Raw genomic sequence first — 24,687 nt, forward strand, 5'->3', positions numbered from 1 at the left:
TTCAGACACACTTCTCAAACATTCTTCTCAGCAACTTAGTAAGTCCTTTATTTGCAATGCTCCGTTACCTCATCTTTCCAGTTTCCGATGCAAAAGAAGCGATAATTTCTTAAATAAAGAAAGCAAAAAATATTTACAAAAATTCCAATACAACTAATAATAATAATCAATGGATTATCTAAAGCACCTCTCTGCATCTGGACAACTGCGGCTTCTGTTGGAAAAAGGAAACTGCAAGTACATCAGCAATTTATCATTTCTGAAAAATAAAACTGAAGAAAAAAAGTTTTGTGTTATTATTATTATATATTTACAGAACTCTCCTGAAATAAGTTTCCACTTACAGTAGAAAAGGCTTTCGGATCATTTCTGTTTTTTTTTTTTTTTTCTTTTTCTAACTTTATATATTTCATCAAGTCAATTTTCTGTAGATTTCAAGTTTCAATGGTGATTGGGTCATTAAGTGTCCTCTACGACAGCTCAGGTTTAAGTATAGAAGAGGTAAGAAGATGAAGAGTAAGTCAGTGTGGTTCACTACTGGGGATGGGAGAGGATGGCTTAGAGGAAGCATTACGACCACCAACTAGCAGTCAAGATCAACGGTCCACATCAGTCCTCCGTGTTTCTGCCTCTGAGTTCATGATAGGGAAACAGGAAGAGAAAATAGACCAACTATGCTTTAAAAACATCATCCAAATTAATATTAGTTCAAGAACATTTGTCTATCAACGTTTTGTCCACTGTTATCATTAATAGAAACACACTTCAGTCATGCTGCGCACTCCAGTAAGGGACAAAGACATAAGAGCTGAGTTTGGGTTGAACACACACATGATGATACCCACGTATCAGGGAACCCATTACACCACACACCCTGCGGTCTGTTCTCACACATCAGATAAGATGGTAGGCATTTTAACTATCTAGAACCATAAAAAAGCAGCCAGTTGGTTTTGTGTTATTGTGACCGAAAAAATAAAAAGGTTTTTGTAGTGAAGTGGCATATTTCACACCTCTTTAGCAAGCAATCCTGCTCAATCAGTTTTCAAGTTTATTTCATGAGGACACTTGCCATCGGAAGCAGGTGCAGAAATAATGAGGAAGCAAGAGAGGGAGAGTAGAGAGAAATGATTGTTTTTCTGAGTCCATCCCTCTAAGAAAAGAAAACATAATAAAGATTTATCCTCATTGAGGATTGATTCGAGTCTGCCTCTGGCAATATAGTCCATGAACCTCTGCAGTCATCTGCAATGCCCCCGCTTTGCCACAGGGGGGCCGCAGCTTTTAGTTCAGTCTTTCTTATTTATTCCTTGTCGGACTCCTCCTCGGCCTCGCGGAGCCAGGTGAAAAAGGCCGTGACTGATTTCAAGGCCACACCTTTGCCTGTTTGCTCAGCAGGGTCTTTGCTGGACTCCCATTTGTAGAAGGCCTCCTCTTTAATGACGTCCTCGTCGTACAAGGCGTCAAAGAACATGCGCAGCAGGTCTGCAGGGAGAGAATAAAGAGGAATCAATACACAATTTGCTGCAGAAGGAGTTGACAGATAAGCCTTACAGAACATCGGCCCTGCAGTTGATGCAACCAGTGCAACCACACACTGTTCTGTTAAATAACTTTAGTGTCCTTCAACCAGTACCAAGTGAGCTATGCAAATGTACATGTTTATTTGCACAAAACATTGCAAATGTAAGCCTTTTTTTGTCTTTTCATAGTTTGCATTTGCAATTAATAAACAATTTACGACAAGTACACAAGAGGTGAACTGTTCAAATACAAAGCAGCACCAAGTGACATGCTCTACAAAAGCTGATTGACTTAGTGCTCCTTCAAGGAATAAAACAGCTTTTCCAAACAAGTTAAATATTAAAATTCATATTTATCGCTTTATATTTATTATATTTGTTCTTTCATATTGTGTTTAAAACCTGTACAGCACGTTGGTGTAGTAATAGTGATTTAAATGTGCTATAAAGATAAACTTCGACTCGACATAAAACCCCTCATGATCATTTTATTATGCACTGGCAATAAACTTTATCTCGTGTCATTTTTAAATGTGCTTTTTTTTTGTGTTCTGAACTGTTATTGTTCCAGTGCTTTTATTTGAAGACTACTACATCTAGCCTTGTGTGAAAGACTAGCTGTTTCTCCATGATAACATTATATTTTTTAAAAATTTGATTTCTATATCGCTTGTGGTTGTTCAATAGTTTTCCTACAGAGAGCCCTTTAAAATCACCAAGTAAACACAAAAGCCCTGAGTAGGTATAATAGTTCATGTATACACCATTTCTATTCAATGCATGACATAAACCCAGCACAACATCGAACTGACTCACATAGTTAATGAAAGTTAGTTTGTAGAACAAGTTCCTATGACAGGCCTTGGCTGGAAATTGCACGAGAGATGAGTTTCTGAATTTTTTTTATAACATTGATCTAAAGGCGATCTGTACATTTCAAGGCTGTGACAGCCTCAATTAAGTCAATTAAAAGCACTTCAGAATATTGTTTTTCCTCCTTAACCTTAATCCTTAAGGTAATGTTGTAAAAATATGAAAATGATGAGCTGCACCACCTTTCGCATCTCTTGCAGGGCTACTGCAGCCTAACTGTTTGTTTTTGTTTGTAAAGACACAAAGCGCAGGACACTCACTCGCTGGCTGCTCCATGTGCACCATGAGAGCCTGGAGAGCATACAGGGCCTGTAGCTCTTTCTGCTCATCACACAGGTACCTCTGCAGCAGACTGGCCTTCTGGCCTATCTGCTTCGCATCCACCCTGTACGGGTTGTCACCTGCAACGATGAGCAAGAAAACACGAGTCAGATAAAACATTGTGTGCAAGGAAATCAAATTTCACTGACAGGGCAACAAGTTCAATCACATATTCATGTCAGCACATCAGTACATGAGCAATAGTGTCAATGTTTGTCAAAGGAACATGTTCCCTGAATGACTAACAAAGACATAAGATCCTTAAAGCAGAAAGCAGAGAGCCATACTTACATATGATGGCAGACTGACACACTGATGTCATCAATGCTCGTACAAACTGGTTGGAAATGCTTTGTTCTTCATCCAAGTTAGCCTGAAAAATCCCAAAAAATATTTACAAATGTGACTTTCACATGACCATATGCAACACTGAACAGTATGTTGACATTTGAAAACCTGCTGAATTGAACCTGAGCTGTAACTCACCTCCACCCAGTCTCTGATCCGCTGGTTGTCGGCCTTGTCCTGCAGGAGTCTGTCCAGCTGTTGGCTGAGCTCATCTCCACTGAGGACCTTCTTCTTGTCGTCTTCCTTTGACTCCACCTCTTCTCCTGTAGTGAACTCCACTTGCTAAATTAAGAAACCACACGAAAAGATTAGCAAAGTGTCACTTGTACTCTTGATCAATTTGTAAATTTCTTGCCATCAATTCTTTGCGTTTCTTCTTCTGTAAGTAAACAACAAAACCGAACATTTTTTCAACTTTGTAATTATTTAAGCATAAGTAATCAAGTTGTTTCAATACATCAAATATTTGGACCAAACTAAACGACTGGATGGCTCATGTATCCGTCTCCACTCGACCTCTGCAGCCAGTCTTTCACAGGCTAAAGTTAGCAAGCTAGTCCCCTAAAACAGGTTTGTTATGACATGAATGTGATGTGTTTTTTTTATTGTGATTGGTATTGGCATTTTTGTAGTTGGATACTACTAAAAACATCTTACTTTAAGTATTTAACAAAGCTTTGTGGTTGAATGTGTAGCTCATAATGGGTAAGTTTTAGATCTGTTTTTTTAAATATCTTTAATTCTATACAGAAAGACTTCAGACAACACTTCGCAAATAATGTGTTTGTTATCTATGAGTTTGTAGTGGAAGGTTTGTTTCTTAAATTGAGCATGCCTTTTCTTTTTAAGTGTTTACTCTGTTGTTTCCCTCTTCCTCCACTTTACTAAATAATATTTTTTTCTTTTAAAACTGGTTTTAGCTCCTACTTGTTTTCTGCTTCTGTGTCCTACAGACCTGTTCAGTGACAAACTTGTTGACGTCCTCATCCTCAGGTAGGAATTCACTCCAACTCAAGCCGCCGTCTGTCCACATGGTCCCGACCTTCTTAGGGGTCTGATGGAAAAACAAACACATTCAAATGAGTCTAAAATATCAAACTGCTAAAAGCATTAAGATTATATTGATTGAATGATAGAACTTTATTGTCAAACATTGTCTGAAAATGTGTCTTGCATCACACACAGATAGTGTCATAAAGGACGTACCACTCCTTTGCACAGCAACTTGAGGATCTGCACCAGAAGCACGCCAGCGATCCCCAGAGGTACGAGAGGCTTCGAGATCTCCCTGCACACACAATCATCAGTTTTAGCCTTCCATCTTTCTTTTGACCAATTTATTAAACGTTTCTATGAATTACAACTGTAAGCAGCACCAGTTATGATTTTTGTTTTCCTAAGTAGCAGACGAGGTGTAGGAAACTATAAGTGTATACTGCTAGTCCTCTTCAGATGTGCACTGTTCACTTTGTGCTTTATTTGTTATTGTCCTTTAGCTTTGAATCCACTCAGATACCATTTCCATGTTAAGAATAATGATATCAATTTAAATTCTGACTAAAGTCAGTGTCACAAACTCTCTTTTTACCATTAAAGTACCTGCTGCAGACATGTTACAATGCTCCAGTGTATAACGTACAGACTGTAGACACTAACATATATAAATACTGCTCAGGCACAGGTTGATAGAAATGACGAAAGAGGAATAATGGAAACGTAATCAACAACAAGATATCTGTAACATAAATAAGAAGTTCACAAAGGTGTGCTAGGTATACGTCAAAGTTTCGTTTTGCGCTCTCTTACTGACTTTCTTTTTCAAAACATGCAAAAAGATGATCAAGATGCTCGTGCAGTTGTCTTCAGTGATAGGATGAAATGATTCATGATTACTTCAAGCACTATAGCTCACCTGAAGAGCTGTCCCATAGGGATGCCTCCCTCATGGAGCATGGGGGTGATGAGTTCAGCCAGGTAGAGCCAGATGTGAGGTATGTCTATGGCCGTGTCTTCTGCTGCCTCCAGGGTCTCTTCAAGCCTGCAGTCCAAAAGAAACAATGCACTTCATCCATCTTTCGCCACACGCCCTTGTCAGCTTATTTTAATCTAAATTCAATTTAACAGATGCTTAAGAACTCCAAAAGTGTGAAGGGAGGAGTGCTACCAGACTAGAGAAAGTAAAGGCAACTCCAAGGCATCGCTTTTCAACAATCAAGAGGTCTTTATTTTCACAGCATGGATATGGGGACATTAAAAACACACATCACCGTGTTTTCACACTCGATAGCCTGATGAGGGCTTGAAGTGTTCTTTTAAGATCCACATGACCATCCCGTGAAAGTAAAGTTAGTTTGAAAGCGGGTATCTGGGAGTTTTCATTTTCTTTCTATAAAGACTTAGCAGATATTTGTAAAAAAAAAAGGTGTGGTCAGGTTCTTCCTTTGATTAAATGCTCACCCTTTGTAGTACTGCGATGGGGGCAATGACCCTGCCTTAACAAGCTGTTGAAGCAGCAGGCCCACGCGCTCTCTAGCGATGGTGCTGCGCTCAAGCGTAGACTCGACGCTGTTCCGCACAAACACAAAGAGCAGCGAGGCACTGTTGAGTTCTGCGACGCACTGCAACGCCTCCTACAGCACCAGAGAAAGAAGACACAAACAATCCAGGCAGTCAGAGCGGTTTCAATTGCTGGTAAGCCCGATAACATGTGAATTGAAATGCAAGTCACTTTGAAGCATGCCAATGTGCAACTGTGTCATGTTTTTACCTTCAAGTCGTTGATGTGGATGTATTCTTCAATGATGGCTTTGGACTTCTTCTCCACCTCCTCCTCAGTCATGGAGGGTTTCTGAGGACCAGGAGGAGGAGTTGGGGTGCTCTCACGCTGAGCTGAAAAGAGAAAATCATTATCAATCCTCTTACCTGTTGCATGCTTACCATTGTCTATCAACTCAAACTAACGAACAATCCTATTAACATTGTACATATTCCTGTTTACGGCATTATTTTTTTTTTAAGCTCTACAGGTATTTTACCGGTGAGATCTTTACTTGGACCCCTGTCCCGGCTTCCTCTGTCTTTGCTGCCCTTGTCTTTGCTTCCTCGATCCCTGCTTCCTCGATCCCTGCTTCCCCTGTCCCTGCTTCCTCGGTCCCTATCGTCAGTCATGCTGGCAACGCGACGCACAGGCTCGTTTGAGGCTCGGCTCTCTCCGCCCCGCCCACTGCGGTCCTGAGATTCTCTGCTGAAGCTTCTCTTGGTGATTTGGTTCTGGCTGCTCCTGTCATCACGACCTTCCTGTCCCTCGAAGCGTTCATAACGGTCTCTGTCGCGTTCACTCCTGTCTCTGTCACCACCGCGATCGCGACTTGAGCTCGACCTACAGGTTGAAAATGAGACAAAAAGTTAAAAAATAACAACATTTTTTGAAAGTCAAATGTGATCCTGATCCTTTAAATGAGTATGTTTACGCAGCCTAGAAAAAAAGAAATCTCCAGCTGTAATATACCTCTGAGGAACTCTGCGATCAGAGTCTGAGGAAGACGACACGGAGCCAGACTGTTGCAGCGCTGAGAAGCGATTGAGGGTGCTGGTAGCTGGACGACCAGAATCTAAAATAGGAGAAGAGGAGATTAACAATAACATGGACAAGAAACATCAAACTAAAGTGTATTTGAAAAAGCTTGTTTACCTTGCTCTCCACTGGCTGGTTTAGCTCCAGTTCCTCCACTGCTGCCTTTGCCCCAGCTGCCCCACATGCCTTTCCCCCCTGGGGCCAACAGCTGATTGTTGAAGTCCAGAGCACCAGGCTGACGAGAATCACAAAAATATATTCACATTTACAGACCAAAACCACATTCTTAGCTAAAGTGTCATTCCAATGACCTTTGTGAGGATTTAGTATATCTTAAAACATACATGGAAAGTGAACAATACATTTGACTTCACTGAGAAGCCTCAAGAGAATAATAATAAAAATAACAATATCACTCTGATGTTACCTTTGTGATCTTGCTAAGGCGAGTGGTGTCAATGGGTCTGTTCTTGGAGATGGGTACTGTGTTCCATCCCTCATCTTGAGGCTGGCTCTGCCTGCCGCCCTGCGTGTGAGAGCCTCTGCCCCCCATGCCTCCTCCCATCCGTCCTCCACCTCCCCCTCCTCCTCCTCCCTCTTTCTTTGACATGAGCACCTGCTGGACTTTGATCTGCTCCCTGTGCTCCTCCAACTCCGCCTCCTTGTGAATCTGGTCAATAGTTTTGGGACCTTGGTCTCCTCTACGAGGAACCCAGTTACACTGTGAACAGAGATGGGGGGTGTCATTTAATATCAGGCTTTGCAGGCGATTCTTAATGCCATTGAATCATTTCACAAACAGAATAAAAAACTTCAGGAATATTTGTTGACATAAGTTACGGCTGTCAGGCTTTCCACAAACATATGGAGCTGCGAGCTAGTGGATGTAAGAAGTCAGCTAGGGGTGTCCTGGGGCAGATTTTACATGACATTTTATTCAACAGAAAACTAATAATAGTTACCGGGATTTATGGCAAAAACATTTAAAACTTTTTATTTGTTTAACATCAATATACAATCTTCTATAATTCTTGAATGTCAGCATTTTTAATAAAATGCTAACACACTTTAAACAAAGACAGAGACAAACAGTGACAGCTGTCATATACTTCATATGAATGATTTCACTGCAGATTGAACCTGAAACCAGAGCTCCATGTATATTTTAAATTTCGGACAATTTCAGACACACACACACTCTACAAACAGAGCACAAGGGGCAATGGTAACATAGACATCTTTCTCATCTTGAATTAAGTTCAGGCGAGCCTTTTAAAATGTATGTCTGGCACTTGTGGAAACCCCTAGATTGTGAAGGATTATGGATTAGTTAATATTTACCCTTCTGAGGTCCAAGACATCTTGCAGCATGAAGCGGATTCTGGACGAGGTCTTTCTCTCTTTGATGATCTTGTCCATTTGGTTGAAATACTGATCCATACGAGGCTAACAGGGACGTAGATAGAAAAGAGACTTTTATAAGGCATGACTACAAAAATATAACATGTAAATGATTATTTAAACAGAGCAGTCTCCTCAGATCCTGAACTCCATCACTAATAATAAAAAGACTCATCACTACAGACATCTGATTGTGTGAATATTTTATTTTATTATTATTATTTATTAAGACATCCAATCTGTTTGTGTCAATTATTTTCTTACCTTGGCCTTCTCAAAGTCCAGGTCTTTTCCAATTGTGGAGAGCAGCCTGCAGAGACACTCCAGAGACTCTTCATCGTGATTCTTTAGTAGTTTGACCACACAATCGTGCATAATGGCCTCCGTCAGCATCTTGAGCTTGAAGAGCTCTCCTATGAACTTTATGTTACCCAGTGAGCGACGGCGAGCCTGGTCTCTAGCATCCTGAAGCTCCACCCTCAAACGCTCCCGCTCCTCTCCCTGAGGACAGATACAGGCAGTGTTTGTGCTTAGTGGTGGGATACAATGATCAGCTTTCTCTTAATACGTGACAGACCTGTCGTTTTCTGGAAAATGGCTGTAATACATCAAAGGTCATACCTCCTTGGCAGCCTCCATCTCTTTTTGCTTTTTCTCAAAGATTTCGTCATCATCCTGATCCTTCTCAAACTCTTTCTGGCAGCGGTTGAGAAGCAATTTGCGGAAGTTCACAGTATGTCCTGGCTTGTCTGGTGCGGGGACTTTCAACTGAAGGAAAATTACAAATAACAATCATTAGTACAGGATATACTTGAGTTGTGGGGGAAAAAGCAATTCATGTCAGAATGGTAGTTACTATTTACTAAGAATCTGAACTGAGTAAAGGTCCAAATATAATTTTTAAGATGTAATATTTTACATCTCAGGTTAATTTTCACCAGCATCCAGGCTGGGCATGGCCAACTTTTTTCATCCATTTACCCTCTTCCTGGTTAAACTGAGTCAGCAGGGTGTGTGTCTAACATTAGCTAGTTCTCTACGTAGGTAACGTATGGCTGTCTGAGTGTCTGACATACTAACATACTGATTGTACTGTCTGTAAAGCAGTGAGGCATTCAGCCCTGTTTTCATTGGAGGCAAGTGTTAGAGTGCACTATTGATTCTATAATTCCCTGTGTTTGAGGAAGCCTGACCCGACATACTCAATAATATCAAAAAGAAACAAATTGACACTCTCAAATAATAAAGTGCACCGCAAGCTGCAGTAGATCCTGACATTAGCACCCCTTTGTAACAAATAGGGTATGTTTTCTGTTCATCAGGAATCAGTTTCAATCGAAAAACTATATTTGAATTTAATCGCGAGATATTGAAGGATTCACATCTCTACATCTACTAGAGCTGTGCATCTTCACTGGTCTTACGATTCGATTACGATTATCCAGTCAACGATTCGATTCGATATCACGATTCATCCTCAATTTTCTATATTACTGCACATGGCTACTTTTTCATAAACAGAGACAAACAGTCTTATAAATATGAACTCCTTTTGTGTAATTTAAAAAGTGATTTAGACAACAATGTCATTATCAATATCTTTACATTGTAAGTTAAAATTAATACATCATATAAGTAGCCTACATTATTGGTAAAAAGTATAATTGTTTGTGTGTTTAGTTTATTATACTAGAGAAAGATGTTTTTAAGTCACTGTGTGTTCTCTTCTCAGGACGTTGTAGCCTTTAGCTGTGAGCTTTGTTCAGGATTAGTTTTGTTTCTTTACTTTTTATTTCAGACGAGTTGTGTTAAGTTGCTACTGCTGTAAACACCCCATCTCCTGATATGGATGTTTTACATTAAAAGCACTTCAACTTCAGATAGGCCAGGGACTTTTATTGTGAAGAACTTGTCGGAAATAGAAAGTGTTTATCATCGAACGAACGCAGCTTTAGCGGAGGTGCACTTATTAGCGGTGATTCTCGATGACGCTGTGTCGGGAGTCAACTGTGTTTACAGCCGCTCACTTTATCACAAGTCACAGCCCCCTTCTTTTAGTTATCCTGGACTTAAGACAGCGTGGCATCAGTTTAAACACACCTTTAGCTGTGGTGAAGATGCTAATCCGTGCTGCGGTCGGCTAAAGAGACACAAAGTCAAGCTGTTTCCTCCTGCAGCAAAGCACTGTGGTCTGAGCATGCAGGATCAGCTGACTCTGCTCATAAAGTCAGCAAGCACAGGACCGGGACTCAATTAACGTTGTTTTCTGTCACAAATCCCTCTGTTAGCCTGCGTTACTTTCATTACACACCACCGTGTGTGTTTAGGTAAAACAAACTCACTCAACGCTGCGCAAAACAACCACATTTAGCAGTTGGCAGATGCTTTTTTTCTAACCCTCGTCAGCATCGATTACGTCCTGTCCCTGCATCGATGCATTAATCGTCTAGTCTGCATCGCGATGTATCGATTAAATGATTAATTTCAACAGCCCTAACATCTACACCTCTACATTTAATTATAATAACTTTTTTAATCACTTACAATTACAGTATACAGAATAAAAACTTAATTATTTAGATATTATACTAAAAATTAATGATGAAAACAGTTGGCTCAATCAGTTCCTCAACAGCATCTCAACCATTCAAGACAAGTGGCTCAAAACAGAAGTCATTAGTGGAACAAATATGAATAGAACTAAATCCTGAGAGTATCATGTGACTTACCCCCAAAAGGCAGCGGCACATGTTGGCGTAAGCCACCGAGAAGTTGGGCTCTGAGATGGCCTTTTCAAAGATGAGGTCAATGGTTCCCTTCAGCCTCTCCTCTGTGTCTATTGTCAGATCTGTCACTTGTTTCATCAGCTCCTGAAACTTCTGAGGGGTCAGCTTGTTGAGGATACTACGCAGACGCTTGAACAGCTCATTAGTCTTGCCCAGTTCAGAATCGTCTTCTACTTCTACTTCTACTTCTGCGCCTCGGCTGCGAGTGGACTTCTTCGCAGTGGGCTTCCAGGCCTTCTCAGCCTTGTTGAGCTGCACGTCATCACCAAGAGACATGCTGCTGATGATTTTCCTGGGCTCTTTCCTCTGACCCTGCTGGGAACGACGTGGTCCAGGAGGCTAAAAGGAAGGCAGGGCAAGGATGCGTTTATTAAACATCTAGAAATGATACATTTGTTTAGTTAGGATTATTTTGATCTTTATTTTCAGGTATGTTGATACAGGTAGGTATGTTGCTAGATTTGCATCCTGCATCTCTGGGGTTTTAAAATGGATGCAATGAACCTTAAAACTTTATGGTTTCTACTTGAGGTTATTTGCCTTTATAGCTTTACGCCTCCCTAAACACAGCCTGCCACTACATCCACAGCATTGCCTAATGCTACCACTAACAATACTAAACTCTTCTAAACTCTTGAAGCCTTTGATTAGTGCTGAATTCACTCATGTCAAACATTCCCTGAAAACTCTACACCAACAGAAAGAGAAAAAAACCCATTTAGCTTAATGTCACATTTATACTGCACGGTTACTGAAGATGAATCATAGCTTCAAATTCTATTCATTTTTTCAGACAAAAACATCCAATCGATATCTATTTCTATATTAGTTTAATTTATATAACATTATTACAGTTATATTGTTGACTTGGCATTTCAACATACATGAATGTACCAATAATTATAAGTGGATAACATTAAACACAAGTTAAACAGTAAAACATCTTAAACAGCTTCTAGCGGTAAAATGACCTTTTATGATAAAATAATCCAAAAAGGGAAGAAACATTCACTCACTGGGCCTCGTGGTCCCCCCACTGATCTGCTCCCGAGATTCCCCAAATATGAGGGCGTAAAATCAGGACCAACATTCATCAGTCGAGCCGGGTCGGCAGGCCGCAGTGGATTCTTGTTCGCCTGAAAAAGTAGGAAGCAAAATGACCATGGTGCCCATGTAAAAAAAACTCTGACACGCCAAGACATTTGCCAGATTTCCTGATACGCAGTCCTAAAACATATAACATATATATATTAGAAAATCTAGGCTCTTAAGTCAAATGAATGCAGTAAAATAAAACACTGTTTCTGCATTGTCACAAAGACCTTTAATTTCAATATCCATTTATTTGTCATAATGTCACACACAAATGACATTATTAACATCAATACACATCCAAAAGGCAAACATCAACACACCTTTTCCAGGACCACATCACTGATGAGAGGAAGGCCTTCAGGTTTGTGCATACTGGCACCGATAAACTGGAAGCCCAAGAGAAACTCCCTGTCGTACCGCTTCTTCTCCTCTGGATCTATCGGCTTCCATTGTTCTGAGAGAAAGACAAGTCACATGTGAAACAGAGGATTACATGTCATTTGGTTAACTGTCTCTTAAGGACACATCCTCTCTGAAGCATAAAAGAGCCAATTATGTTCCACCTCTGTAGCATGGAATTGTACCATCTTAAGGGATGTACACAAATATGATCAAAAGGTATTAAAAGTAACATTTTAATGTACTGTTTCATTTTATTCTTAGGATACATATGAGCCTAAACAAATAACTAAAGGTGTGTATAAAAGCAGCATCTGCGCCTACCGCTCAGCTTCACAGTAAACTTTTAACATTTCTTGAAAGATCTTGTTCACAGCTTACCTTCTTTGTACTGGTATTTCTGCCCACTTTGATCAGACTTTTCAGGATCTGCATTCTGCTTGTCCTCTTTCTCCTCCCAGGTCTCATCTACAACCTCAGCGGGGGGTTCAGCTGGAGCAACAGGGGCAGGTTCGGGTTCGGGTTCGGGCTGTGTAGACGAGGGTTCAGAAGCAAGTTTGGCATCCTGCTCCTGCAGCGAACACAACACAAAGAGACGAGTAAGTATTCTTATAAAACAGAGCTCCCTCAGAAAACTATATATTCTCCAAATATTATTAATACAGCCCAAAATAGTGCAGCAATTAAACACCACAACCTGGAGTATCTTTTGATTCTCTCTTGTTATAATCAGGTTCCATACACACCTCTGTGAAGGCGTCCAGGAGGTCTCCAATGGCTTCCTTCTTGTTTAACTCCTTCATGTTCTTCCTCTTCTTTGGCACAGACATAGCAGCTGTAAGAAAAGAACACAACGCTGACATCAAATCACTCACAAAACAAGTTTGACACAAACCAAATATAATAAATGTATTTGTATATATTAAAACAATCCTAAATGCAGGTGATAACCAGCTCAATCTTACCTTGCATAGTAGTAGATTCCTCTGTAGGGGCCGATAAAGATAGGGCATCTTCACTTTTGTCCTTGCCCTCTTCTTCTTTTTTCTCTTTCTCCTCCACTGCCTCCTCCACTGCCTCCTGGGCCACAGTTGCTGTTTTAGCCACAGGTGTGGATTCCTGAGCTTGAGAAGTGTCAGGCTTGTCAAGGGCTTTAGTGTCTGGAAATGTCATATCCTCCACCAGTTCTTCAGTGTCCTGAGGAAGGCCATTGGAGAGAAGAGGCTCTGCCTTTTCAGCTGGTGTGGGTTCAACTTTAGGTTCAGGTTCAGGTTCGGGTTCGGGTTCGGGTTCGGGTTCTGGTTCTGGTTCTGGAGAAAGTTGGGGAGCAGAGGCCGAGCTTGGTGCCACACTCTGGGTGGTTGGAGCAGCAGGTTCCTGTGCAGAGGGTGAAGGCTGAGAAACTTCAGTTGCTGCCTTTGTTGCTGTCTCTTCTTTCGCCTCGGTAACAGGGGTAGCTGTGTCAACTTCCTCCGCTTCAGTATCTTGTTTAGTGCTGACCTCCTGCTCTTCTTTTTCCAATATTTTAACCTCCTCGGTTTGTTTTTCCTCACTTTCTGAAGCCTTCTCAGCAGGAGACGGGGCAACCTGTGGTTCCTCCATTCTGGCAGGTGCCTCTTGTGCTGCTAATGGTGCTGAAGGGACGACAGGAGCATCTACTGTGTCACCAACTTTAGTATCGATTTTATTTACCGCCTCAGCAGGAGCTGTAGTAGATGCTGCTGCAGGAGGGAGGGAAGAGGAAGACTGCTGTTCTTTTATCAACAGGGATGGCACGTCAATAGCAGCTGCAGGGGCTACAGTTTGTGAAGATATCTCAGGCGCAGGGGAAATTTGGTTGTCCGTTTCCTCTATTGCCTCCACCACCGGCTCTGTATTTTCTGTTGCAAGAGGTGGAGGGGTGTCAGCACTAACAGGAGGCTCCATGCTTTCATCTGTGCGGAGAAACATAAAAAAAACATCAGTAAGAAATGTGCAATGCAGACATCTTGTATTTTCTTATTTAAACTTTAAGAGATAGAAAATACATACCTCTACAAGTAGTTGTAGTAGCAGGCTGCATGATTTCACCGTTGGTCTGCTGTGCAGGACTTTCATCTGCTGAAGAGGCCTGCGGTCACAAAACAGAATTTAGTGTATGTTTCAGTTTTTGTTTTGGAAAAACACAAATGATGCTTTCTTTAACAGATAAATGAATTTCATTAAATATAATAAACGGCCATGCGATAAATCTTTTCAAGATGCTTTGAATAAACTATGGTATTTGGGTCGTCTCTAATGTACGTTCTGAATGGTCTTCCCAAACAAACCAAAAACTCAACATTCTTGCAAGTTATGGCAATCTAGCCTAAAAAAATAACCACAGCTCAAAAGAATTAGTGCATTTTTTTGTGCATTTACTTTGGCTTTAGATTGTTTTTTCAGTAAAACGCTGCACTGCATTTTTTGCTGTGTTCATAATAAGGTGTTAACATTCAAACCACTATGACAAATAAAGACGTTTGGAGCTCGTGTGAAAGAATTCCTAAGCTGTGCATTGTTTTCTCCGACAATGCTTCCTTTGTTTATGTGAACCAACAAAGTGTTATTGTATTTTTTTTAAATTAAGATATTTGTTAATTTTGCCTTTATCTGATGGTTATTACTGTAGAGAGGAAAAAATGCAGAGACGTTAGAAAGAATGTTGTTCGGCTGGGTCGAGTAAGGCTAAGGGTTGAAATTAAACTCAGTGGTGGGGTGGGGGGCTGACTTAACAGGGAGAGCTACACAAGCGGCGTTTTATTTTATCTGTAAAAAATCTACTCATGCTTTAAGTTTTCTTAAAAATCACTTTTGGTTTCTGTGTGTGCTTGTCTATCAGTGATACTTAGTTTCATTCACTTGGTATTTGAGGCTTGACCTGAAGTCAGTACAGATTATTAACCAAGTTATTATTAGCAACTTGGGGTCAAGTGTCTTTCCCAAGGACACATTGGACATGTAGCTGCAAGAGCTGGGGATCGAACCCCAGACCTTCGAGTTAGAAGACGACCGACTCTACCAACCGAGCCACAGCCATATCATAAGTACCCAGAAACTAACATCAAACTTGAGCTCCTTTTTTTTTTTTTTTTTTTTTACTACATACACTGTTAGTACGTATTTTCATGGATTCATGCATCTTGACAATTTTTTGGACATATCTTTAAATTGTGTCAACAATCTCACAGTAATTCTACTTTTGGGTCTGTGAAGCTGTAACCTTATATGGTGAAACATGTAAATTGTAGCAGATCTATGTTTGGATAGGAGCCAACCATATGTTGTCAACAACTGTTTGCTAGACAAAGAGTCTACATCTGTTACGTATACAAATCAGTGTCCTGTCATCTTTATTGTTTTATAGTGATGTACCCAAATAGAAAGGAATTTGTGGGCTGTACCTTCTAGCAGAATATAAGCCACACTGTGTGATGAAGACTTGGCCATTTTGCCCATGATGGCCACTTTGCCAATGATTGTCAATGATTGTGAGATCTTGGTCAGCATGGGTCAGCGATGGTCTGCACTTTGTCAGCCATGTGTGTTGTGTTTCTGTGTTGTCTGACCATGGCTGAATAAATCTAAGATGACCCACAGTCTGTTTCACGATTTCATCACTGTCCATCCACTACAGAAATAACCCCCACCTAACATACACAAACATGGATGCTTGAAATCAGAGTTTAAACCAGCCAATAAAAAACGGTCTTCCTAACACCGTTCTCACCTGTGGGGGAGTCGGTGTGGTGGTGGACCTTCCACCTGACATGATCTCCTCTGTGATATCACGCCCACCCTGGTTAGGGTCTCGTATTCTTATCTATTAAGAAAATATGAAAAACAATTAATATAATACAAACAGCATGTCACAATCCTGTCAGTGTTGATCTATAGCTGCCACAAGTTATAGAAAAAAATCTATTGTTATATTCAGGTGAAAGGGAATGTTCCACATTGAACTGACAAAACACTTCGGCCCATTCATTTTTTTTGACCTCAGAAAAGAGGTGCACTGCTCTTTTGTTGAAAAACACTACCGGTTTGCGTTCCCTCTTTGGTGGGCCTTGTGGCTGTGCTGGCGGTTGTTGAGGCGGCGGGGCTTGTTGCTGCTGCTGTGCGGGGTTGATCATAACCGGTGCAGGCTGGACAGATGGCGAGTACTGCGGCTGAGCTGGATAGTATGCCCCTGCTGTAAGGATACAAAGAAATAAAACAGCATAAATGCAGATAGAACAACAAAAGCACTTAAAACAAGTTTTCATTCCAGTAAAAGCATTTATTCTGGATTCACACAACTCTTTTTCTCTAGTTATGAACCAAAAGTATTAATTTCCTCTGCTTTTGTGATACCCCTGAAATATTATGTGGATAATCCTATTGCCAAATCTAAACTTGTACATATGATATCAATATGGACTAGTCTACATGCTGATTTATTTATCAGTTTGTTAGCTTTAGTGCTGCTAACTCAACTACTGAACCCACCAATGTGTGGACCAAGAACAGTCAAAGGGAGCCTGTGAGAATTCAGTTTTTTAAAAGGGAAGACTTCTCAAATTAATTAATGGATTAAACATAATTGATTAAAAATAGACAACTCAAACTGTAAAAGGGGAATTTCAACAATGAGACATTTGCTACAGAGGAAGCTAGAAATCAGGGGGTTTGGGAAGCACACTGACATCAGCTCTTCATCAACTTTCTTAGTTTTTTTTCCCACAAAGTCAAAGGACATTGGAAGGTCACAGACAACAGCGGAGCCAAGTAAGGATGCAGAAATGTTGTATTCTGTATACATTTTTCACATCTGCCTACAAGCAGAATGATCCTCAATGAACAGACACAGTGTGCATTTAAAATGTGAGCTGACTGGTTACGATAAGCAGAAAAAGAAGAGAAACCCCAAATTCCAATATTCTTCTTGGTAAATGCCGTTGCCTCACTTCTACTTTAAACATATTTAGAATGGAATCAGTTTTATATGAATGTGACCTTGGATTTGTACTTCTATACATGTATGTTAAAAAAAGAGAAAAAAAGAACACATTAAACACTATTAGAGACAGGAAGTGCCACAGAGAGTTTGCAAATAAAGCCTGCTGGCCGACACACAAGCACACACACTACTCACCGGGGTAGCGCTGGGAGGTGAGAGGAGCACCATGGAGAGAGAGACGGCCGTTCTCTCGGCCGCCCCCTCTCCCCCCACCACCCCGCCTCTCCCTCGCAGCAAGAGAGGGCTCTGAACCAACGCAGCAAACGAGAGGAAGGGAGTGAGGGACGGGAGAGGGAGGAAAGAAGGAGAGAGGGCAGGAAGAGACAGATGCAGAATGAGTTAATGAGAGGATCCAGAGGAAGCAGGGTGTTAAAAAGGTCCCATGAAATGACTGACTTCTCTAACCCTTTTTTTTACCTTGTGTTCCTGGCTAGGTTTTTACTTTGTTGCATTTCTTTAGATAATAATCATACTTAAAGTTTAATATCCTGTTCACTGAACCTTGGACTCCGTTGATGTATAAGAGATTAAAAAAAATGGGATTTGTCGAGCATTTCCCTTCTACCCGATGAGCATTTGCGTAGGTAAGTATAGTATGTGGGGTGACAAATTTTAAAAATACTTCATTAGTGCATTGGTAGCTGCCATTTAAAATTATTACTTCCATTTTTGTCCTAAATTCTTTTCAAATTGCATTTATGGTCAAATTAGATTTCTATATGGATCCAACAGAAGGATGACATTCTTGTCCTAAAGCCATTTCATGGAACCTGTAAGGCAGCGTCAGGTGAGACTGCAGATAGAAAGATCACAGGCCAAAGCAGAATCAAGCCAGACCACATGCAACTGGCAGTTCACCACATACAAAAGACATTAAACACACCAAACAGCCAAGCAAAACCACAACACACCTACCAATACCTTACTATGCGAGAGTGACTAGGATTTATACCAGGTGCTTCGATTATCATTATATCAGTAGAATCAGGGTGTCTGGTGTTTGAAATTTCACCCCTTTTTTATGAATAGTTCTCGTCATCTCATGGTTGTGCTTGGTTGTCGTTCGTTGCAGGTTAACCCCCTTACCATAAGCTGGGTATTCAGCAGGGCTAGTTCCAGGATAGAAGCCCGCTGTACCGCTTGCCACAGGATACTGCTGAGTAGGAGGCATATATGGGGCCCGGTACTGCAGAAACAAAGTAAAGAGTGAGAAACAACAACAGTGGATGTAGCGATAAGGTTGTGAGAGCTTCAGGTTGATCTCTACCACCTCCACATCAATGTCAAGGACGGTCCCAAATAAGAGGACTCCCTTATTGTGTTTCCACATGCAACGGTTTCTCTATTTTTTTTCAAACTAGTCAGATTTTTTTCTCTGGCTTTCTTAAACCCTTTTCACACATACGGTAATCTCCTGAAAAACTCCGGAGATTTGGCTACCCGGAGGGACTTTAGGGTATATGTGAACGCAATTTTTCGCGCGTATTTTACCCAGAGTTTATCCTTTCTGAACCCCTAGTATTTTATCCGCAGAAAGTCAGAGTAAGCTGATGTGAGAATGCATGCTGCAAAAAGTTTTGTTGTGCACTGAGGGTCGTACATGATAAAAGCACACTAAGTAATATATTGACAGGCTTTTGGGTAGAAAGCCATGTGTGTGAAATTATAACACACTAATGAATACTAACGTGGACCAACCTGTCCAGGTGGGATGAAGTAGCCCTGAGGGGAGCCAGCAAAAGACAGCTGCTGCTGGGAAATCATCATCATCTGGGAGCTTGGTGGGTAGACGTGAGTGGGTCCGACAGGTCGTGGGCCACTACTCGTCTGTACCCTAGGAGCACTGGTGGCCATCGCTGGTCGGTTTTGATAGTAACTCTAGAGAACATATGAGGGAGAAGGAAAGAAGGATGACGAAAACCGAACCACAGAACAGGCGAATCTGTTTTTACCATGTGTATACTTTGTGTTTTGATTCAAAAAGTCCTATCCTATATGTTAAAATGTTTAACTTGTGTGTCCAGCACACACACAACCTTAACCACAGCTGGTAGCAATGCGCACACAGCAACTGCCAATGGGCACAGCAAGTTCAGTTCTTGGGTTACAAAGTCTTAATCATACTGAATGTCATGTCTCCCTGCTATACTGAGGTTAGCCAGAGTTAAGGAGGGGGGACTAAGAGAAAAGCTGTTACCTGTAATGCTCTGTATCCACCCTTCAGCCGCACAACACATGAGCAGAAAGCAAGAGAGGGAGTGAGATTAAGGTGAAAATGAGGGCATGAGACAATGGGGAAGGTGGAGATTACAAGGTGTAAGAGGGAAGTGTACAAGAAGCAGCAGCAAAATATCTCTCAATCAACAGTAGGTTCAGACAACCCTAACTACACATGCCACTTTGTACAGTGGTCCACTGCAGTCCTCCAAGTCCCAGTAACAAGTGGTGAAAGAATCATTTTACAGGCTTCAAGGGCATGTGAGCCCTGAAAAAAAATAAGAATGCTGAAAGATCGAAAAATGAACTCACTTAACAATTAATTGTTTGAGCTGACCCAGAGACAGGCATCATCAGTGTTTATGTGTGTAAAGATTAGCTAGAGCTGTATAATACGCATAAGTATCATTTTTTAATGATTCTGACATTAAATTTAAGTTGATAAAAAAACAGGTCAGGACTCCGACTTGAAGGAAAACGTGAATTTGTGCAGGAGCTAAAGATTAAATAAGGTTAACGTTTTCATCAATATCACCCCGCATATCTTACTATCAATAAATATGCATTTCCAGAATAAGATTGAACTCAACTTTACCAGATCTGAGGAAAAAGCTTCAATAATTACAACTACAGCAGTCTCATCGAATGGCCCAATATTTGGAACTGAAAGCATGCATCACACTAAGGAGACGGAGGGGATGTAAGGAAAAATGAGGGGTGTTAGTACCTGTTGGTGTAAAGTACGGGGGCCTGCAGCAAACTGGGAGGGCAGCAGAGAGAGAGGAAAGAAGTCAAGACTGACATTCTTGGAGAGAGATTGCAAATTGGCTACAACACTCACACACATACAGTACACAGAGCTAGCCAAAGCCTTAGAACAGAGGAAGCCATGTCCGAAATCCTTTTGTAGGAGTAAGGAAGGAAGTGATTCTTCAGAAGGAAACAATATTACTATACTTTGTCAATTAATGCTTAAAAAAAGCATGCTCATAACAATACCTGTCTTGGCTGTGGTGCAGAGTTCATTTGTGGAGGAGGGGTGGCAAAAACAAGAGAAGGGGGCTGTCCAGGGCCGTATGCAGCCTAAGGGGAGAAAATATATATTAGCAATCTTGAATCAAACATAAAAGCTTATATTATACAAGGTCAGTTGCTCTCACCTGTGTCAATCCGGGGGATGGGGCAGGGTTTGGGACTGAGGTGGGTCCCGTTATAGGCTGTGGTGGTTTGTTCATTTCACGTTCTTTTGTGGTTCTGCATTAGGGTGGCGATGTGTTGCCAACCTTTCCTGAAGACGACAGAGAGGAGGAGGAAATAAAGGAGGAAAGGAGGAACAATTAGTACAGTGTTATCCACAATCATTAAAATCATCTTTCTTTCATCATTAAACTTTCTTTTAGTTTTAAATGCAATCTCTAATAAACAATGTAATTACAGCCAAACAGGTTAAATTCAGCAAATAATGCAGGAAGAAGGGAACCTTTAGTGTGGTAACTTCTAACCAAGCATGAAGGGTGTGGCCTGTGGTTTCGCCTATGATAACATCACTAGCTCGCCCGCTCACATATTAAACAGTAAACACATGGTCTGATGAATACAATTTAAAAAAAAAAAAAAAACACCATTTCTTAGGATGTATAAAATATTCATCAGTGATCATGACTCTGCCAAACAGTATTAAAGCACACAGGGGGCAATTAGTAATAGTAACTCAAATAAAAGGTTTGGGGGGATTTCCTTTTTACAAACATGACTACAATATAATCTCTTGGGATTGGTCTGGATATGAGTGAATTGCAGAAAATGGATACCTCGGGTCAAAGTTCATTTACTGTGTTAACAGTGGCTTCAATGCGACTTGGCTGTGCTAGCTACATGTGCAGATAATCCATTCAAATGGAGGTTGAATCGATATCCAAGTCCTAAAAGGGAACGCAGTCTTTTCATCCTGATTAAAAAAAACATGGTTATGTAGGTGCTGGAGAAGCTGGTTTTAATTTTATTTAAAAAAAAAAAAAAAAAAAATGACGAACACGACAAGCAGACGTGTCACACAACATCCACCTGCTGACATGTTAGCTGCTAGCTAGTGGCCATGCTTCTTTTTTAAGATCGGGCATCCATGCATAAAAAAAAAAAAAACCTCCCATATGGCTTTGACGACATGGATAACCAACAGCCTTGCTAGCCCCACGTTAAATATGACAGATTGCGGATTTTATTTCCAACCAGGCTTCTGTTTAGTTGCAGGACGAAAGGCAGGTTAATGGCCCGCTAACCAGGCGCTCCTCCCGGCTGAAGCAGGTTAACATCGTTAGCTCACAGCCGGCTAACATTACGTGTCCCAGTATCAAAGACACTACGTGGCTGAAAGCTCGGTCCACACTTCACCTGAAAGTCAGCTTTAATGACTATTTATTTACGTATCAGTGAGCAGTCACTTCTAATGCTTGACCCCGGTGTGGACACAGTAGATCTGGTTCATGTTAGTTTATTACAGGCCCACAGACACTCAATCAAACCTCAACCTCGTACTTTATTAGTAGTAGTAGTAGTAGTAGTAGTTGTTGTTGTTGTTGTATACAAACAAGGTAATTAATGTGATGTTTACAGTCATGCTGTTTACATCAGGGCGTTTTCTGAAACACAGTTCAAATCACTTATAACCCTCATAACCTCATGAAGAGGTGATGACGGTCAACCGAGTGCAGATTAACCATCAGCTGTCATTTAACTAACTTGAACTAAACACCTGTAATACATGGATTTGTTTAACACACCACTTAAGTTCAAACATATCCAAAAAGGGTTGGGTTTTTATGCGTTATGTTAAGCTGGTGAGCTGGTTGTCTGTCCCAGTGTGAGTGTGCACTGACAGCCGGCGGGGCCTGTTAGCTACATTAGCTCGTTAAGCTAGCTGTGTGCCTTTGACAAAGTGAAGCTCAGTGGACATTAAGCTAGCTCTCCCGCCGTCACTTTACTTTACTCTTACCGGGAATCAATAACGAATATGTTGCAAGATGGTATCTCGGGGAATCGGCTTCTGGTCAGTCTTCTGTCAAAGAAAATAGTGGTGTTGTAGTTTCCTTGTCCTTTACTCCAAAAAAGTGATGCCCTTCTTGGCTATTGACTTAGTGAGCTAGCTTGTTAGCTGACCGGCAGATGAGTGCTACTACTGTCACTTCGGTTTAAATCCCCGGGCGTGCAAAAGTGACAGTGCTCAATAAAACTAATAATATAGTACTTAGGTAGTACTATTGACAACTCCGATGGCCCCGAAAAAAGCCTCTGGACCGGAGGTCCATGATCAAGGCGTCGATGGTGACGGATTGCCGGTAAGGTATGTACAACTGTCGCATCAGGAGGCTCAGAGCGAGGCCATAATGCGAAGCTTCTGCTCTATGGAGCCGGTGCGCCTTCCAGTCGCATGGGTAACTTCCGGGAACATTAAAATGTGATGCTGTTTCCCTGATCATGTGATACAGGAGGCAAGGTGTATGGGTTTGTATGTTTGTAATGTCAGAAATATGTTATTTGTATTTTCAGAAATATGGGTATGTTATTTGTATTTTCAGAAATATGGGTATGTTTTTTGTATTTTCAGAAATATGGGCATGTTATTTGTATTTTCAGAAATGTAGGTCTGTAATTTGTATTTTCAGAAATATGGGTATGTTATTTGTATTTTCAGAAATATGGGCATGTAATTTGTATTTTCAGAAATTTGGGTATGTTTTTTGTATTTTCAGAAATATGGGTATGTTATTTGTATTTTCAGAAATGTGGATCTGTTATTTGTATTTTCAGAAATGTGGATCTGTTATTTGTATTTTCAGAAATATGGGCATGTTATTTGTATTTTCAGAAATTTAGGCATGTTATTTGTATTTTCAGAAATGTGGGTCTGTTATTTGTATTTTCAGAAATATGGGTATGTTATTTGTATTTTCAGAAATTTAGGCATGTTATTTGTATTTTCAGAAATTTAGGCATGTTATTTGTATTTTCAGAAATGTGGATCTGTTATTTGTATTTTCAGAAATATGGGTATGTTATTTGTATTTTCAGAAATTTAGGCATGTTATTTGTATTTTCAGAAATGTGGGTCTGTTATTTGTATTTTCAGAAATATGGGCATGTTATTTGTATTTTCAGAAATTTAGGCATGTTATTTGTATTTTCAGAAATATGGGCATGTTATTTGTATTTTCAAAAATATGGGTATGTAATTTGTATTTTCAGAAATGTGGGTATGTTATTTGTATTTTCAGAAATATGGGTATGTAATTTGTATTTTCAGAAATGTGGATCTGTTATTTGTATTTTCAGAAATTCGGGCATGTTATTTGTATTTTCAGAAATTTAGGCATGTTATTTGTATTTTCAGAAATGTGGGTCTGTTATTTGTATTTTCAGAAATATGGGTCTGTTATTTGTATTTTCAGAAATGTGGGTCTGTTATTTGTATTTTCAGAAATATGGGCATGTTATTTGTATTTTCAGAAATGTCAGTATGTTATTTGTATTTTCAGAAATGTGGGTATGTTATTTGTATTTTCAGAAATGTCAGTATGTTATTTGTATTTTCAGAAATTTGGGTATGTTATTTGTATTTTCAGAAATGTCAGTATGTTATTTGTATTTTCAGAAATGTCAGTATGTTATTTGTATTTTCAGAAATGTCAGTATGTTATTTGTATTTTCAGAAATTTGGGTCTGTTATTTGTATTTTCAGAAATTTGAGTTTATTATTTGTATTTTCAGAAATGTGGATCTGTTATTTGTATTTTCAGAAATATGGGCATGTTATTTGTATTTTCAGAAATGTGGATCTGTTATTTGTATTTTCAGAAATGTGGGTATGTTATTTGTATTTTCAGAAATGTGGGTCTGTTATTTGTATTTTCAGAAATATGGGTATGTTATTTGTATTTTCAGAAATTTAGGCATGTTATTTGTATTTTCAGAAATGTCAGTATGTTATTTGTATTTTCAGAAATGTGGGTATGTTATTTGTATTTTCAGAAATGTGGGTATGTTATTTGTATTTTCAGAAATGTCAGTATGTTATTTGTATTTTCAGAAATGTCAGTATGTTATTTGTATTTTCAGAAATGTCAGTATGTTATTTGT

General features: G+C 40.1%; 1 protein-coding gene and 1 non-coding gene across 6 annotated transcripts; both read right to left on the reverse strand.

Moving 5' to 3' along the window:
- Positions 1-21: 21 nt before the first annotated feature.
- On the reverse strand, positions 22-22,976 carry eif4g1a (eukaryotic translation initiation factor 4 gamma, 1a). 5 transcript variants are annotated; one of them, XM_061044688.1, is made up of 33 exons: positions 22,547-22,976; positions 20,715-20,842; positions 20,554-20,637; positions 20,282-20,314; positions 19,535-19,555; positions 19,036-19,215; positions 18,424-18,523; positions 17,473-17,583; positions 16,379-16,530; positions 16,069-16,161; positions 14,352-14,430; positions 13,286-14,254; positions 13,067-13,155; positions 12,702-12,891; positions 12,242-12,375; positions 11,843-11,962; positions 10,770-11,165; positions 8,662-8,808; positions 8,305-8,541; positions 7,981-8,085; positions 7,067-7,360; positions 6,757-6,874; positions 6,574-6,676; positions 6,101-6,444; positions 5,833-5,954; positions 5,523-5,695; positions 4,978-5,103; positions 4,272-4,353; positions 4,021-4,119; positions 3,204-3,347; positions 3,009-3,090; positions 2,657-2,797; positions 22-1,485 (listed from the first exon to the last, which is right to left on the reverse strand). In XM_061044688.1, exons 2-33 carry the CDS (start codon positions 20,787-20,789, stop codon positions 1,304-1,306), a joined length of 5,325 nt encoding a protein of 1,774 aa, XP_060900671.1. In that variant the 5' UTR covers positions 20,790-20,842; positions 22,547-22,976; the 3' UTR covers positions 22-1,303. The 5 variants fall into 5 exon arrangements, with proteins under 5 accessions (XP_060900671.1, XP_060900672.1, XP_060900674.1 ...); XM_061044689.1 differs by lacking the exon at positions 19,535-19,555; XM_061044691.1 differs by lacking the exon at positions 17,473-17,583.
- On the reverse strand, positions 10,656-10,725 carry LOC132979681 (small nucleolar RNA SNORD66). The gene has a single exon (XR_009674091.1). It is a non-coding gene; the product is annotated as a small nucleolar RNA SNORD66 (small nucleolar RNA).
- Positions 22,977-24,687: the final 1,711 nt, after the last annotated feature.

Source organism: Labrus mixtus, chromosome 8, assembly GCF_963584025.1.
Source record: "Labrus mixtus chromosome 8, fLabMix1.1, whole genome shotgun sequence".
Lineage (NCBI taxonomy): Eukaryota > Metazoa > Chordata > Actinopteri > Labriformes > Labridae > Labrus > Labrus mixtus.